The sequence below is a fragment of the Aquarana catesbeiana genome, linkage group LG04, assembly GCF_042186555.1.
Source record: "Aquarana catesbeiana isolate 2022-GZ linkage group LG04, ASM4218655v1, whole genome shotgun sequence".
NCBI classification, from domain to species: Eukaryota; Metazoa; Chordata; class Amphibia; order Anura; family Ranidae; genus Aquarana; species Aquarana catesbeiana.
In genome coordinates this window covers 369,687,675-369,703,119 of record NC_133327.1, presented here as the reverse complement: position 1 = coordinate 369,703,119, position 15,445 = coordinate 369,687,675, and the positions used below count along the sequence as shown (strand labels likewise).

At 43.4% G+C, this 15,445-nt stretch overlaps 1 protein-coding gene across 2 annotated transcripts in view; it reads right to left on the bottom strand.

The window, feature by feature from the left end:
• Positions 1 to 15,445, bottom strand: part of FIG4 (FIG4 phosphoinositide 5-phosphatase) — a 444,470-nt gene that overhangs the window by 235,720 nt on the left and 193,305 nt on the right. For both annotated transcript variants that reach the window (XM_073627061.1, XM_073627062.1), the window contains 2 exons: positions 13,761 to 13,923; positions 12,016 to 12,113 (listed from right to left, as the gene is read on the bottom strand). In XM_073627061.1, the coding sequence (XP_073483162.1) occupies positions 12,016 to 12,113; positions 13,761 to 13,923 (261 nt within the window). The remainder of the gene's footprint in view (positions 1 to 12,015; positions 12,114 to 13,760; positions 13,924 to 15,445) is intronic.

Here is a 15,445-nt window from a genome sequence, read left to right as displayed (position 1 = left end):
AGGCTTGGTTCACACTGCGGCAACTTGGGACCCAACTTGTGAGACCCCAAGTTGCGTGTGAAATTCATGTGAAATTCCATGTTAATCAATCAGAGCTGTCTTAATTAGCACTACTCAACTCGCTCCAACTTTAGAAACGGTTCCTGTACTATTTCAAGGCGACTTCTATCCGACTTGTGTAGATAGACTTTAATGGAAGTCTTCTCTAATTTGGATCCTCATCTATATTGATGTGATTTGGATCCGACATTACAGGAAGATTACCCAGGTCTTTTCCCAAAAGTTGCTTCAAAGTCTCTTCAAAGTTGCATCAAGTAGTACTCAAATCGCCTGGCAAAGTTGCACCGTAAGTGGCGGCAGTGTGAACCAAGCCTTAGGCCTCATGCACACTGGACATTTTTAACCTTGCTTTTGGGAGTGTCTGTTTTTTTTTTCTGCCTCTGAAAGCCCCTGCATGTTAGCCTGTGTCCATGCACACATAGGTTTTTAGAGGAGTTTAGCCGCAAGGGTGTGAAGAGGCAGAAAAAAAAACTATTGCATGCATTTGTAATGCAAGACATAAAAAAGAAAAAAAAAGCTTTTCAAAACTGCTAAAAACAACTACCAAAAGTGTGCCCTATTTAGGGCTGGTTCACAACAGATGCTTTCCAGTGCATTTTTAGGCTCGATTCACACCTATGCATGTTGCTTTTGAGCGTTTTTGGAGGTTTTTTTTTCATGCTTGCCGCGTTTTTGAGCCGCGTTTTTGCCGCGTTTTTGTGGCGTTTTTGCCGCGATTTGCGTTTTGCGTTTTTTTTTTTTTTTTTTTTTTTTTTTTTACAGTCTTAAAAAAAAATTACAAAAAAAAAAAAAACGGCAAAAACGCACCAAAAACGCATCAAAAACGCTGCAAAAACGCAGCACTTGCGTTTTTGATGCTTGTCCATTGAAAACCATTACATGCAAAACGCTGCTTTTTGCATGCAAAAAAGTCCCCGACCCTTTCCAAAAACGCTGAGATACAAAAAAGCATTGATGTGAACATGTTCCACAGGAACCCATGTTAAAAAATTCCCGTGCATTTCTGCAAAATGCAAAATGCATCAAAAAACGCGCTAGTGTGAATGGGGCCTTAAACTGTGCCCAGAATGCATGCACAGTGTTTGCCATGTAGTCCAATGACCCTAGTTCACACCAGTGCAGTCAATTTCCATGATTTCAACAAAAGTACAACCTGCTGCATTTTTTTTGTCAGAAATGCATAAAAACCCATGAAAACACACAGGAAAGCACATTGTGCACAATGAAAAAAAAAAAAAAAAGATTTGGCAAATGTCAAAAAAATGCTTTGGAATGCATTAAAAATTGCACATCAATGCGTATACAAAAATGCATCTGGAATGCAGAAATTGTGATGTAACAAGCCCTCAGAACAGGCAAGGCTGGGGAGAGAGAGAAAAAGAGAAAAAGGATGAGGGAGAGAGAGAGAGGGGAGGGAGAGAGAGAGAGGGGAGGGGAGAAGAGAGACAGGGGGAGAGACAGGAGAGAGAAAGGGGGGAGGGAGAGGGGGAGAGAGAGGGGGAGGGAGAGGGGGGAGAGAGAGGGGGAGGGGGAGAGAGAGGGGGAGGGAGAGGGAGGAGAGGGGGAGGGAGAGGGAGGAGAGGGGGAGGGAGAGGGAGGAGAGGGGGAGGGAGAGGGAGGAGAGAGGGGGGGGAGAGGGAGGAGAGAGGGGGGGAGAGTGAGGAGAGAGAGGGGGGAGAGGGAGGAGAGAGAGGGGGGACAGGGAGGAGAGAGATAGGGGAGAGGGAGGAGAGAGATAGGGGAGAGGGAGGAGAGAGAGGGGGGAGAGGGAGGAGAGAGAGGGGGGACAGGGAGGAGAGAGAGGGGGAGAGGGAGGAGAGAGAGGGGGGAGAGGCAGGAGAAAGAGGGGGGAGAGGGAGGAGAAAGAGGAGTGAGAGGGAGGAGAGAGAGGGGGAGGGGGAGGGAGGAGAGAGAGGGAGGAGAGAGAGAGGGGAGAGAGAGGGGAGAGAGAGAGGGGAGAGAGAGAGAGGGGGAGAGAGAGGGGGAGGGTGGGGAGAGAGAGGGGGAGGGTGGGGGAGAGAGAGGGGGAGGGTGGGGAGAGAGAGGGGGAGGGTGGGGGAGAGAGAGGGGGAAGGGTAGGGGGGGAAGTGGGGGAGAGAGAGGGGGAAGGGTGGGGGGGAAGTGGGGGAGAGAGAGGGGGAAGGGTGGGGGGGGGGAAGTGGGGGAGAGAGAGGGGGAAGGGTGGGGGGGGAAGTGGGGGAGAGAGAGGAGGGTGGGTGAGGGAGAGAGGAAAAAAGTGGGGGAGAGAGGAAAAAAGTGGGGAAGAGAGAAAACGTGATAGAGAGAAAACGTTATAGAGAGGGGGAGAGAAAACGTGAGAGAGAGGGGGAGAGGAAAAGAGAGAGGGGGAGAGAAAAAAAGAAAGAGGGGGAGAGGAAAAAAGAGAGGAGGGAGAGGAAAAAAGAGAGAGAGAGGGGGGAGGGTGGGAGAGAGAGAGGGTGGAGGAGAGAGAGGGGGGAGGGTGGAGAAGAGAGAGGGGCAGGGAGAGGGAGGAGAGAGAGGGGGGAGGGTGGAGGAGAGAGAAAAAAGTGGGGAGAAAGAAAAAAGTGAGAGGGGGGAGAGGAAAAGAGAGAGAGAGTGGGAGAGGAAAACAGAGGAGGGAGAGGAAAAAAGAGAGAGAGGGGGAGAGAGAGAGGGGGGAGGAAAAGAGAGAGAGAGGGAGAGGGAGGGGGGAGAGAGAGGGGGGAGGGAGAGGGAGAGAGAAGGGGGAGGGAGAGGGAGAGAGAAGGGGGAGGGGGAGAGGGAGAGAGAGGAAAATAAAAAAGAGATTATCCTGTAATCAAACATGACCAAGTTTCAGAGAGAGAACGAGAAAGAGAGGGGGGAGAGGGCGAGAGAGAGGGGGGAGAGGGCTAGAGAGAGGGGGGAGGGTGGGGGAGAGGGCAAGAGAAAGGGGCGAGGGTGGGAGAGAGAGAGGGGGGGAGGGAGAGGGAGGAGAGAGAGGGAGGAGAGAGAGAGAAAGGGAGAGAGGGAGAGAGAGGGGGGAGGGAGGAGAGAGAGGGGGGAGGAGAAAGAGGACAGAGAGTGGGGAGAGAGAAAAAAGTGGGGGAGAGAGAAAAAAGTGAGAGGGGGGAGAGGAAAAGAAAGAGAGGAGAGGAAAAAAGAGAGAGAGGGGGAGAGGAAAAAAGAGAGAGAGGGGGAGAGGAAAAAAGAGAGAGAGGGGGAGGAAAAGGGAGAGGGGGAGAGAGGGGGGAGGGAGAGAGAGGGGGGAGGGAGAGAGACAGAGAGGAGGGAGAGGGGGGAGGGGGGGAGAGGGAGAGGGGGGAGGGGGAGAGAGGGAGAGGGGGGAGGGGGGAGAGGGAGGGGGGGAGAGGGAGGGGGGGAGAGGGAGAGGGGGGAGGGGGGGGAGAGAGGAAAATAAAAAAGGCGATTATTCTGTAATCAAACATGACCAAGTTTCAGAGAGAGAACGAGAAAGAAAGAGAGAGGGAGAGAATGAGGGGGGAGGGGGGGGGAGAGAGAGGAGAGAGAGGGAGGAGAGAGAGGGGGGAGGAGAGAGAGAGACGGGAGGGTGGGGGAGAGAGAAAAAAGTGAGATGGGGTGAGAGGAAAAGAGAGAGGGGGAGAGGAAATAAGAGAGAGGGGGGGAAGAGAGGGGGAGAGGAAAACAGAGAGAGGGGGGGAGAGGAACAGAGAGAGGGGGGGAGAGGAAAAGAGAGAGAGAGGGAGAGGGGGGGAGGGAGAGAGACAGAGAGGGGAGGGAGAGAGAGGAAAAAAAAAAGGAGATTATTCTGTAATCAAACATGACCTAGTTTCAGAGAGAGAACAAGAAAGAAAGAGGGAGAGAGAGAGAGAGAGAGAGAGAGAGAGAGAGAGAGAGAGAGAGGGGGGGAGGAGGGGGAGAGAGAGGGGGGGCAGGGGAGAGATAGGAGGGAGGGCGAGAGAGAGAGGGGAGGGCGAGCGAGAGGGGGGAGGGTGAGAGAGAGGGGAGGAGAGAGGGGGGAGACAGAGGGGGAGGGAGAGAGAGGGGGGAGGGAGAGAGAGGGGGGAAGGGGGAGAGGGCGAGAGAGAGGGGGGAGAGAGAGGAGGGAGAGGGGGAGGGAGAGGGGGAGGGGGAGGGGGAGGGGGAGGGAGAGGGAAAAGGAAAGCAATGAAAAGGAAAAGGAATCTATCCTGTAATTAAACATGACTGCGAGAGAGAGAGAGAGAGAGAGAGAGAGAGAGAGAGAGAGAGAGAGAGAGAGAGAGAGAGAAGAAAGGAATAGGAAAGAAAAGAAAAAGGAGATTATCCTGTAATCAAACATGACTGAGTTTTAGACACAGCATGAATCAAATTTCCAGGACTGGTTGGTAAACACCATTGACCTCCTAAATCCAGATTTAAAACAGTATAATTTAAAACATTAATTAGAAATTGCAGAACATTAGCTATATATAAAGTTTGTTCCTAATAGGGAGTCATGAATTTCAATTTGTCTTAAATGCATTAATCCACTACAATTGCCAAGTTAAAAAAAATAAAAATAAATAAAGCACTTCACAAGTCACATGAGCAGAAGCCTTGCAATTTTCCTTTGACAACCGAGTCTATAAATAAATGTGTAAAGTATCTTTTATTTCCAAACTATTTTAGTGTATTACTTATTGTTTACATAAATTCTGCATCTTGTGGTTTAATTGGCACGTATGTAATTATTTCATCACAGTACAACTTTCTTCTCAAAAGGGAGAAAAATAAGCTTTGGCTGACACTCTTGAATACCTTCAAAAGGATAACACCAGAGCAAATGTACCCGATCACTGACTGCTAACAATCAAATACATCTCCCAAAATGTCTTGGTCACTGACAGCCAATTGCCCTTCTTTTATATTGAAGCAAACTAGAGTTTGAGGATGCATGCAATACTAATCCATCAGAAATTAGTAAAAAGGCTGTTAAAGATACCAGTGTTCCAGACTTCATTCAAGGTTGGCAAGTTATTTTCGGTACAAATATTTTTATTTGTAATAGAAAAACAGAAAGGCAGAAAAACTGCCCATGCAGGGGCTCAGAGTGGCAACATAACTCAGGGAAAACTACATATACAGACCACCAAATGAGAGAAAAGGGGAAAGAGAGACCGCAGGAATATCATTGTCAAACCTGGAACGGCTAAATCCCTGATAGCGGTTGACATGTTATTTTAACAGCCCACTGTTTGTCTAATGCACTCCCAAACCCTTATTTCTGCTTGCTCTGATGTAATTTGCAGTCTTTGTTGCCTGGTTCAGCCCACTGCTTATCTGGCCATTCCAGACCTGTGATCCTGCTTGCTTCAGTGTGGTTTGCAGTCTTTCTGCCTGGTTTGGTCTGCTGTTCACACTACATGCTCCAGAACCATGTACTCAATTGCTCCAGAGAGGTCCACAGTCCTTATTTCCTCTTTACCACATGGTTGCTGTCCTCTCCACTGCCAGTGGTAGTAATCTGAGCCTGACTATTTCTGCTAGTGCAGGTTAGACTTCTTACATTAGAGCCAAGCCTCCATGAGGGCATCCCTGGTGGAACACCCCAGCTGGCCCTTAGACTCCCTGTACTGGAGAATCCCACAATCACCCACTCATCTGTGGGTTCATTATATTTAAGATCATGACAATTAAGGTAATACCAGACATTTTTACCTGGCTTTCAAGTGGCAACTCAACCAAAAGAATGAATTCAACAAACCACCCACATTTTCTACCAATTCTACAAAATGTTTGAAAGTCTTTGACCTTGATCCATTTGGCTGTTCTTAGAATTAAATCTGGTTAAATGTGGTTAAACTTGCGTAAACATTGGCTTGTGTGGGGAATGATCCTTTACCTCCAACCCTAATAACCTAATCCAAAATGTTAAATTAATCCCCACAGCAGCATACATACTATATCTCGTGGCTGAAGCATCTGCAAATAAGAGTTACTTGTTCTGCACCTACTAATTTAATTTAAGGGTGGGATGATATCACAGCATCTATTATTCTTGGTGAGACATCTGTATGTAAATGCCCACATTTAGATGAGCACAATAACTACCCCTCTGTCTATATAAAGTCCTTGAATCACAGTTTTTGTGGTGCTGGCACAGAAAGGCCAGATCTTTCACATTCTGTCACGTGTATAACCAAATCTTGCAGTAAGAAGAAGCAGCACGATTTTCTATTTCCCTTTTTTGAAGTAGATGGGGAATCAAAAACGAAGTGATTCCTTTTTTTTTTGGAGGTTTCTCATATTGCTCAGTGTTAGCAGGGCAACAAGGCAACAAAAATCCTACAACATTAATACTGAGCAAGAAACAAAGGTAAATTGTCAAGCAGTAGAAAGTTCAGAATGATTTGTACTCCCATTGTGCATTTGTTTCGCCTGAACATTAGACCATGACAAGAGAACATTCTAGAGAACATGATAGCCAGCCCCAACATGTTCCCACTATAAGCTCATTATGTATACTTCAATTATTTCGGGCATGAATCTTATGTAAGCAGTGAAAAATTACAAACATTTGCATTGTACATTATGTTTTGGACTCTCGAGTTTGGCTGAATTTGCTAAAGGTCCCAGAGCAGTCCTCCAAAATACCTAGAAAAGCAACGATCCCATGCCAAAGTACAGATGGTCTTTGCCATGCATAAGCTCTTGATTTTAGTGTCTGAAATATTTGCCTAGCAGCTTTCATTACTGACTAAATTACACTTCAGACAAAACATGAATATTCTTAATTTAAAAGAAACTCATTTTTATCTTAAAAGCTTTCTTTTAAGGGGTAGCTCCATTTTTGTTGTGAACAAACCCATCTAAAGATTTTTGGTAAATACCGTGCTGTCAGTGTGATAAAACGCTGCTGCCAGCACCACAAATGACAATTGTAAATAACAGAGGATATGTGAAAAGGTGCAGCGCTAAATACAAATGTTGTTAAAGCCAAATGAAAATATCTAATATTTAGACATTAAAAACATGTGCAAAATATACGTGGATGTGTAGAAACATATATATATATATATATATATATATACAGTGCAAAGTTATCCACGTTAGAAGTCCACTCTAAAAGGAGTGGACTTCTATATACTTCTATATATAAAATATAGTCCAAGACAGTAAAAAAATAAATTGGTGACAAAAACTTCATTCTCAGGCTCCCCAGTGGGAAGGGAGAGCCCGGAAAGGCACTGGAAGGCAACGAGGGGGGGTCCCCTTTTACCTTATGTAAAAGCAACCCAACAGCTAGTTAGCAGCTAGTATTGGTTTCACATTAAAGAGCATCACCGGCCAAAAATGTTGCTGCAGCTGCATGCATCATCCTGGTATAACCACTGAAACTCTAGGGCATCCTTACCCGATGTCCTTACGGGTAGGACGTGGTTAACAACCTCTGTTGCAGATTCCCATATGCTTCTGCTCTAAAGGAATAGCTTTTTGCTTGACCATATCCTTTGGATACTGATTCTGAATGGGAGAGTCTGGTTATTATAATCGCCTGGTGAACTTTAAGTGTTCTTATGAGAAAAGTTGCAGTGTCTGCATCCCTTTAGAAGTAGTCAAATCTTAAGGAGTATTTCGACAAATATTACATTTTTGTTGCAGAGGATGCCTAAAATTTAACTTGTATCCTAGTTCAGACTTCTGGGGAAAAATCAGTGAGCCAATCACACAAGCAGGAAATTACACTATGAGGCAAATACAGTAAACAGAATTGCTTACTCCAGGTTGCCAAATTGCATGAAATTTTACAGAAAGTTACAGAGCTGCAGATTGAACTGGAAAGGAAATTTTATAACATTTTAAAGCAATGGTAAACTCGAAAGCAAATATTATATTGCAGCTTACCAATTCTTAGATGTGATGGCTGCATTTGTTTCCTGTAACTGCTTATTAAATAGGAAGTAAACTCTCCCACTCTGATGCTGCTTTTCATTTAGTCCATTATAATAAGTAATTATCAAACTATAGCCACTGTAATCCAGCCCAAATCGCATATTACTTACTGTTTAAAGAAACTTTAAAAAAACTTGTTTCCAGGGGTAAGGCAGCACCATCTCAAGTATTGTTTTCTGAGTCCACAGTATCTAGTGTTATCTAGTGTTTGCCTGTGTCAGTCTTATCAGCTTCAGCTGATAAGGCTGCAGTAATTCCTCTCCAATGCCTAAGTTAACACTCCATGTGATGTCACATGGTCACATGGGGTGTAGTAGGAAGCTCTGAGTGATTATGCAGTCTCGTGGGATTTCAGTGTTGTGCCGTAGGAAGATCTGATAATAGAAAGACAAGTACAAAGAGTGTGCCATAAATCAGGGGAGATCTGGGCATGTTCAGTGAAGTCATTCTAAAGAAAAAAAAGGATTAGAACAATACTAAGCAAGTAAGGAGATATCTACAAGAATTGTTCATTAGGGTTTTTTATGCTGATTTACATGGGACAAAGTTTTCAGGGAGAGTTTACAACCACTTTTAAGTATTAGCTGGAGATTGGATGGCACTCTACAGGTGGTGTATTACTAGCTGGATCAGCAGGTAAAAACAGAGGGAAAAAAGCCTAAAAAAAGAAAAACAAATGCAGCCACACATCTAATGATTGGTAAGCTGCAATATATAACATTTTTGGTTTTGGGTTTAATACTGCTTTAAATACGGCTTGTACAGCAATTGCATATGCTATAGAATTTTTTTTCTATTTGTGATTTTTTTCCCCTGAAAGTGAAGTGACCCTTTAAAATAACTCAGTAAAAAGCAGCTGATTAGCTGAATGACTCATTGCCTCATCCTGGCACCATTCTTGGCATTCATGCAGATGGTTGCCCTGCTAAATCACTGTAGTTGCTGGTATCTTTATATGAATGAAGCTAAGCTTAGAAAATTGCAAGCTATTGTGTTTACTGATTTATGCACCCAGACAGAAAGGACGTAGATTCACATCTTGACAGACATATGGGTGTTTTTTCATGACACAGATCTACTGTGGGTAGTCATAAAGTGTTTACCACGGAAATATTCAACAAGATCATTTTACTTTTAAGTATAGGAAATATAGAAAGAGAGAGGAAAATGGAGGTAATGACATAGAAACTAGGTTCTTAACGAGGATCTTCACCCTAGAGAGCAAAAAATTTAAAGTCAGCAGCTACAAATACTGTAGCTGCTGACTTTTAATAAAAGGACACTTACCTGTCCAGGGATCCAGGGCTATCCTCACCCGGGCCAATTTTTCACTGGTATGTTTACTGTGGGAAGCCAACTGTGACTCCTTGCGAATTTACACTGTGCATTTGTGAGCCCATTCACCCTGTGAATAGTCCTGCAGCCTTCTGTGACATGTGATGAATGTCCACTCGGATTGCCTAGGCAAATTGAGCAGAAGTGGGAGCAGGTACCTATCAAAATGGAGTACCAGCTTTCTAAAAAAAAAATGTAAGTGCCAAATGTGGTAAAAAGGGGGTGGAGGGGAGGACATAAAGTTTAACTGCCCCTTTAAGTTCATTATGAATTGTTACTATAGGCAACTCTCACTCTTTTCTTTTCCCACACTATCACAAAATACTTCTGTTAGAATATGTGTTGGAAAACACAAAAAATATAGTCAAATGAAATGTCAGTGTTTGATTGAGGCCTCTTTCTCTAAAAGGCATTATGATGACACTGTAGCTATTTTGCCCACTAGGACAACTGGTTTCCCCATTTTACGTAACACCGGGATATTAAAGATTGCACACCGCTGAAATTAAAAATTAAAAAGTATATCCTATGTTGTGTACGTGCCTCAATCCAAAGCACCTAGTGTGATTTCTGTCTGCTCTGTCATTCCCCTGCTATCTGCAGGAGTTACTTCTGACCGTCTACATTGCCCCGTCTCCAGCACACAGCAGGTGACTGACAGCATCAGCTGTGCATGTTTTCTTGTGTAGATATGAGACTTTCCATTCCCTCCACTCAGGTCTCAGATTACACTCCACTCTCTTCTCTATGCTATGCAGTGTGTGACATCAGAACCGTGCCCCCTGCCTTCTGAAGCTGAGAAATGCTGTGTAAATTATGTACTTTGAACAGCTGTGGAGAAGAGAGGGCAACAGATAAACAGATACAACTTATCTCTGTGTATCACCTAGGTTGCGTCACTTTAATTAGTATATGAAAGGGTTTACAAGAACTTTAAATCTGGGATAAGGGCACAGAAAACAAGCCTTCCAAGAAAATTAGTTCATTTTATATATTAAAGCTTTATCGCATTTTCTATGCCTAGGATTCTTAGTGTAATGGTCTCACTCAGTAGATGTCCTTCCATATAATGTAATTGTTGAAATTGAAGTCATCATTACTATTTCTGTAACTGGTAAAATTGGTAAATTATTTTCAGGCCTTGGGGAACCCCTGATAAAACCCATTCATTGGGGGTCAGTGGGAACAAGGCCCTTTACTTTAATGGTCAGTGTAAGAATAGCCCCCTTACAGATAGCTATAAAGATCATCGGTGTCATACCACTGGCTCCTCCAAGTGGCATTGGCTCAGAACTATGTAGGCACCATCAAACAGGAGGTAAATCAGCCATGGCTCAAGGAACCCCTAGCCACCTCTGGAGGAACCCTAGGGTTCCAAGGAACCCTGGTTGAGAATGGCTGCTATACTGAAATGATGGTGATCAGCGACTTACAGTGGGATTGTGATAAGGTGGCGGGCAATCTGGCAGTAACCAACATTATTTGGGAGACTTACTGACACTGACGTCGCTAGTGACACTAATACAGTGATCTGTGGTAATACTGTACACTGACACTGGATGGGAAGGTGTTAACATCTAGGGGCAACCGAGGGGTTAACTATGGGCCTAACAATATGTCATGTGTGCTGCTTTTACTTTGTGATCTGGATGTTTTCTCGCTCTGCTTTTCAGGGAGAAGAAACAGCCAGATTGCCGTTCCCTGTACACAGAGTTCTGTGTGTTTGTAAACACAAAACTTTGTGTGTGATTGGACACAGGTGATTAGCTGATTTCAGCTAAAATCTGCTGCCAAACTTGTACTTTGTCCAGCGCCCAGGCGAGACCCAAACCCGGAAGAAGGCTATCATGTACAGGTACGTGATTGTGCCTGTACCCGCCGCTCGCTCACGCTAAATTTACTGTAAGCGGTTGGCAGGTGGTTAAGAAATAAAGGGAGACAGTACAGTAACAATAATTTCAAAACAAGACGGTTCTAAGGGCCTTGCTCATAAGAGCTTACAAGCTAAAAGTTAATTTCATTGTCACTATGATCTTGTCTTAAGTGTTTTGCAGGACCCCATTTCCAGAAGGGCAGCCACAGGACTAACAGACTCTGTACAGTCCTAACAAGACAGACCACTACCCACTACATCTGGGATCTCAGAGCTTGGGTTGACAGCCTCTGGTGCTTATTACAATTGGAAGCGGCTGGCACTCCAAGCGCTAGTGTGCAGGTAAGGAGACTGGCAGACTTTAATTCTAATTTAAATGTACCAACTTCATCCCAGCCCCAGAACAGTAAAATGTAAACAAAGGCTGTTGCTGTGCAGGCTGCCAATTCTGAGCTGTTGCAGTTATATCTCTCTGGTGCCCAACACACAGCTGGCTGCACACAGAGGGATTGGTGGGCCACAAGTTAGACACCAGGGTACTAGGATCTCCTCCTAGCAGGTGAAGTGTGGAGCCTGCCATTTTTTTATGAGTGTCATCTGTATAACATTGCAAAAAACACACTAAAAGGGACCGCAGGCCCAACGTCATGCCATGCGTTTTATAAATGACATGCAGAAAGGCAAGTGCAGTATGGAACGAAGACTGCTGTGTTCTTCGGAGAACAGTTTACACTCTTCATTAAAAATCTGCCTCATAGTGATAAATAATGTTTACATTTCACTGAATATTTTTTTTAATGAAAAAAAAATCTCTCTATGTGACGAAAAAAACCCAGCACTGAACACAGTATCAATGACAAGGTTTAATAATGTTATTCATTACTCACTAGGCTAAAAAGAAATGTTCTTACCTTGACGAGGTTCAGAATGATAATGGGTGATCCAAATCTCTGAAGCATTTGGTCAAAGTGGGAAGCTGCAGCATGTGCATATGGGTCTGCTTGGTCCACTGGCAGAACAGAAAATACAATATTAGACAACGGAAATATTATTATTGCTCGTAAACTGAGACTGTCCAGAGGAGTCATTACTGTGTACAAGAATCTTGAATGAATGTAAAAACAATCTTAGAGCATGGGTTGCAAGCATTTAACTACTTAGCCAGATGTTTACATGGATTCCTTAATTAAAAGTGTACCTGCCATGGGAATTGTACAAATGTGTGTACAGAGTTTAGAGGTACATCAGAGTTAAAGTGCTTAGGGGACCCTATGGGAGCAGAAGTCATGAAAAGATTCTAATAAAAATAAGTAAGGATGGCCGGGAATTTTTTGGAATAAGTTTGCTAACAAAGTGTTATTAAAGCCAACCTACAGTTATAGAAACTACAGAGCTAACAGCAGCTGTTATCTGAAAACATAAGCGGTCAATACATACCTTGTACCATAAGCCAACACCATACATACATGATGTTGCAGCATACACTTTTATTCTGTAACATTTGCATTGTAACAGCAATGCAATCAATAGTTATTGTTGATAATCTAATATAATCTCTTTTCAGGTTGTGAGCGTTGCCTGTCTGCTGGCCCTCCCTCTCCACAGTTTCCTGGATTCCATAAATGTTCTGCAGCTTCCCTCTGCTGTTTACTTTTGATTTCTAAGGACTACATATCCCATAGTACCTTGCTCTTTACAAGCTGTGACTTCTGAACTGACTCCACCTCCTGAAACTCCTCTCAGCGCCTCTTTAGTTCAGAAGGCAGGCTCTGTGAATTCTGAGACACAGCATTGTCTACTCACAGGGCATAGTGAATATGTGTCAAAGAAGTTAAGGAAGTACACGTGTAGGGATCTTTACAAAGTAAGGTTACAAACTTCAAGACAGTTCAGATTAATAGGAGTAGAAATAATTAACAAACAATATGGCAATAAATAAATGAATTTCAATTTTGACCATACATAGGGCCATATGCAGCCTATACCAGTTTCTCAACTTCCTGAACTTGGAGACTCAGCACTCTCGCTCCCCATTCTCCAGTACAGTGCTCTTTGTCTGAACTACTTATCAGCAGGTCCCAACACTGTCACATGGGGTGAGATGTGAGTGAGTAGGGATCTCCAAGAAACACTGAGCTTTCTGCAGCAAAAAGTGCATGATGATGTTTTATATAGTCAGATAGCTAGTCCTTCTGTTGGATGTCTGGTGTCACTCTCATTATAGATTCACTTTAAACTATAATTCAAAAAATGATTGTTCAACACATTGAAAATATTTTTCTGCAGACATTCGAATATTTCAAAATGTTTTACTCTTAGCAACCATTCACCGGCCAGGACAAACAGTCACAACGATGAGAAGTTATCTGTGAAAAAAATGTACGTACTGTTCCCATGCGGCCTGGCTGACTTAGGCAGAGAAACATTTTTCTTTTTACTGTTCCTTTGGTACTTTACCTTTGTCCTTCTTGCCCGAACAAAAGGGCATGATGAAATAACAGAAACATTGCCCTTGCAAAAAACCATTAGATTGTTTATGCTTCAGTTACCTAACTAACTATAATCTAGTATGCCGGTTCATTTATGTTTTATTTTTAAGAGTTTTTCTAACCAACGCCAACCATCCTACCCCAATAAGTATATAAAGGGAACCTACATGTTATTGGTGGCTTTGGCATCATAGTGGAAATGTCCTGGGACCAATACAAGGGGACTGAGCCTCGAACTTGGACATAGGAGGAATAGCTTCCTGCAGTAAATGACATCACAGAAGCATCATGTACAATTTGCTCAGTCTCGACTTCATTGGCAACGTCACCCTATAGGACAATAGAAACACCAGAGCTAAATAATAATACATTTTAGTGATATATAGCCATCTACAAGTGTCATTCTTTCAGGCCTATAATTGCACTTTAAATTATTTACAATGTTGTTGTAGCCAAATGGAGATCATCTCCCAGCCATAATGGTTTCTACTGGACTATCCTAATTTTGCAGTTCTCCTCTGTCCTTCTGTCTATTGCTGGACAAAAAGGAGGTGAATGTATTTCTTGAATATTGATTAGGTGCTTACATTTTATTTAAAATAACAAACATGTTATACTTACCTTCTCTATGCAGTTGGTTTTGCACTGAGCAGCCTGGATCCTACTCTTCTCGGGGTCCATCTTTGCTGCTCCTAGCCCCTCCCTCCTTTGAGTGCCCCTCAGCCAGCAACTTGCTACAGTGGGCACCCAAGCCGAATCAGAGCTTTGTGTATCCATTCAGACACGGAGCCCCGACCTGGCCCCGCCCCCTCTCTGTCCCCTGATTGGCTGACTGACTTTGATTGACAGCCGCGGGAGCCAATGGCGCCGTTGCTTAGTCTCAGCCAATCAGGAGGAGTGTTCTGGATCGATGAGGGGATCATGGACATCGCTGGAGAGAGAAAGGGGAGGCTGCTAAAAACAGAAGGTTTTTTATCTTAATACATAGAATGCATTAAGATAAAAAACCTTCTGCCTTTACAATTCCTTTAAGTTATCTAAAAATTCCCTATATCTATATTGGGGATCAGTGCAGCAATTTGTCTGGGCTTGAGTGCCCAGGTCTGCAGATCAGCTGCAGCTATAAAGCAGGGGTTCCAGTCTCCCTGTTAGACTTTCAATTTAGTTTAAGACATGTAGAATTCAGCAATAAGAGTCTGAACACTCCAACGCCGGCATGCAAAGTTGGTAGGAACAGAGCCAGGGAATATAGGAGACAGGCTCCACACTGGGACCCTCAAAAGATATCAGAAGCCAGCAAGTGACTCAGCCCACAAGACTCCACTAATTATAACCCTAATGAAAGTCTGCAGAGGTTCCTAATGATGTAAAACATCCACACTACTCATTGATAGCCTCAGGCCATGTAAGCTTGGATGCCTAAAGCTGGCCATAGACGGTTAGAATTTTAAGCAAAAATTCTTAGGAAAGGTCTTATGAAAATCTATACGAAAATTCTTAGAACATTCGAATGTCGTTCAAAAGATTTTTTTTGATTTTAACATTTGATTTTGGAATGAATGGACTCTACTGAATGAAAACCACATACACTGTAAGAAATTCATTCAAGAAAATGTTCCATCCTGCTCTTTCGAATGTTCTCAGCACTGCAGTCAAAAACAAATGTCGATTTGACCCACTAATGATTAGAAAAATGAATACATTTTCTTAGAACAGTTTCGTTCTACCCATCTATGGCCAGCTTAAGGCAGGAGGAGCCAGGATACAGTGTTTCTACAGTTAAAAAAAAAGGAGTTTGTCATTCAAAATAATTATCTGATATGTTTAAAAGAGAAGTAAAGGAATTTTTTTT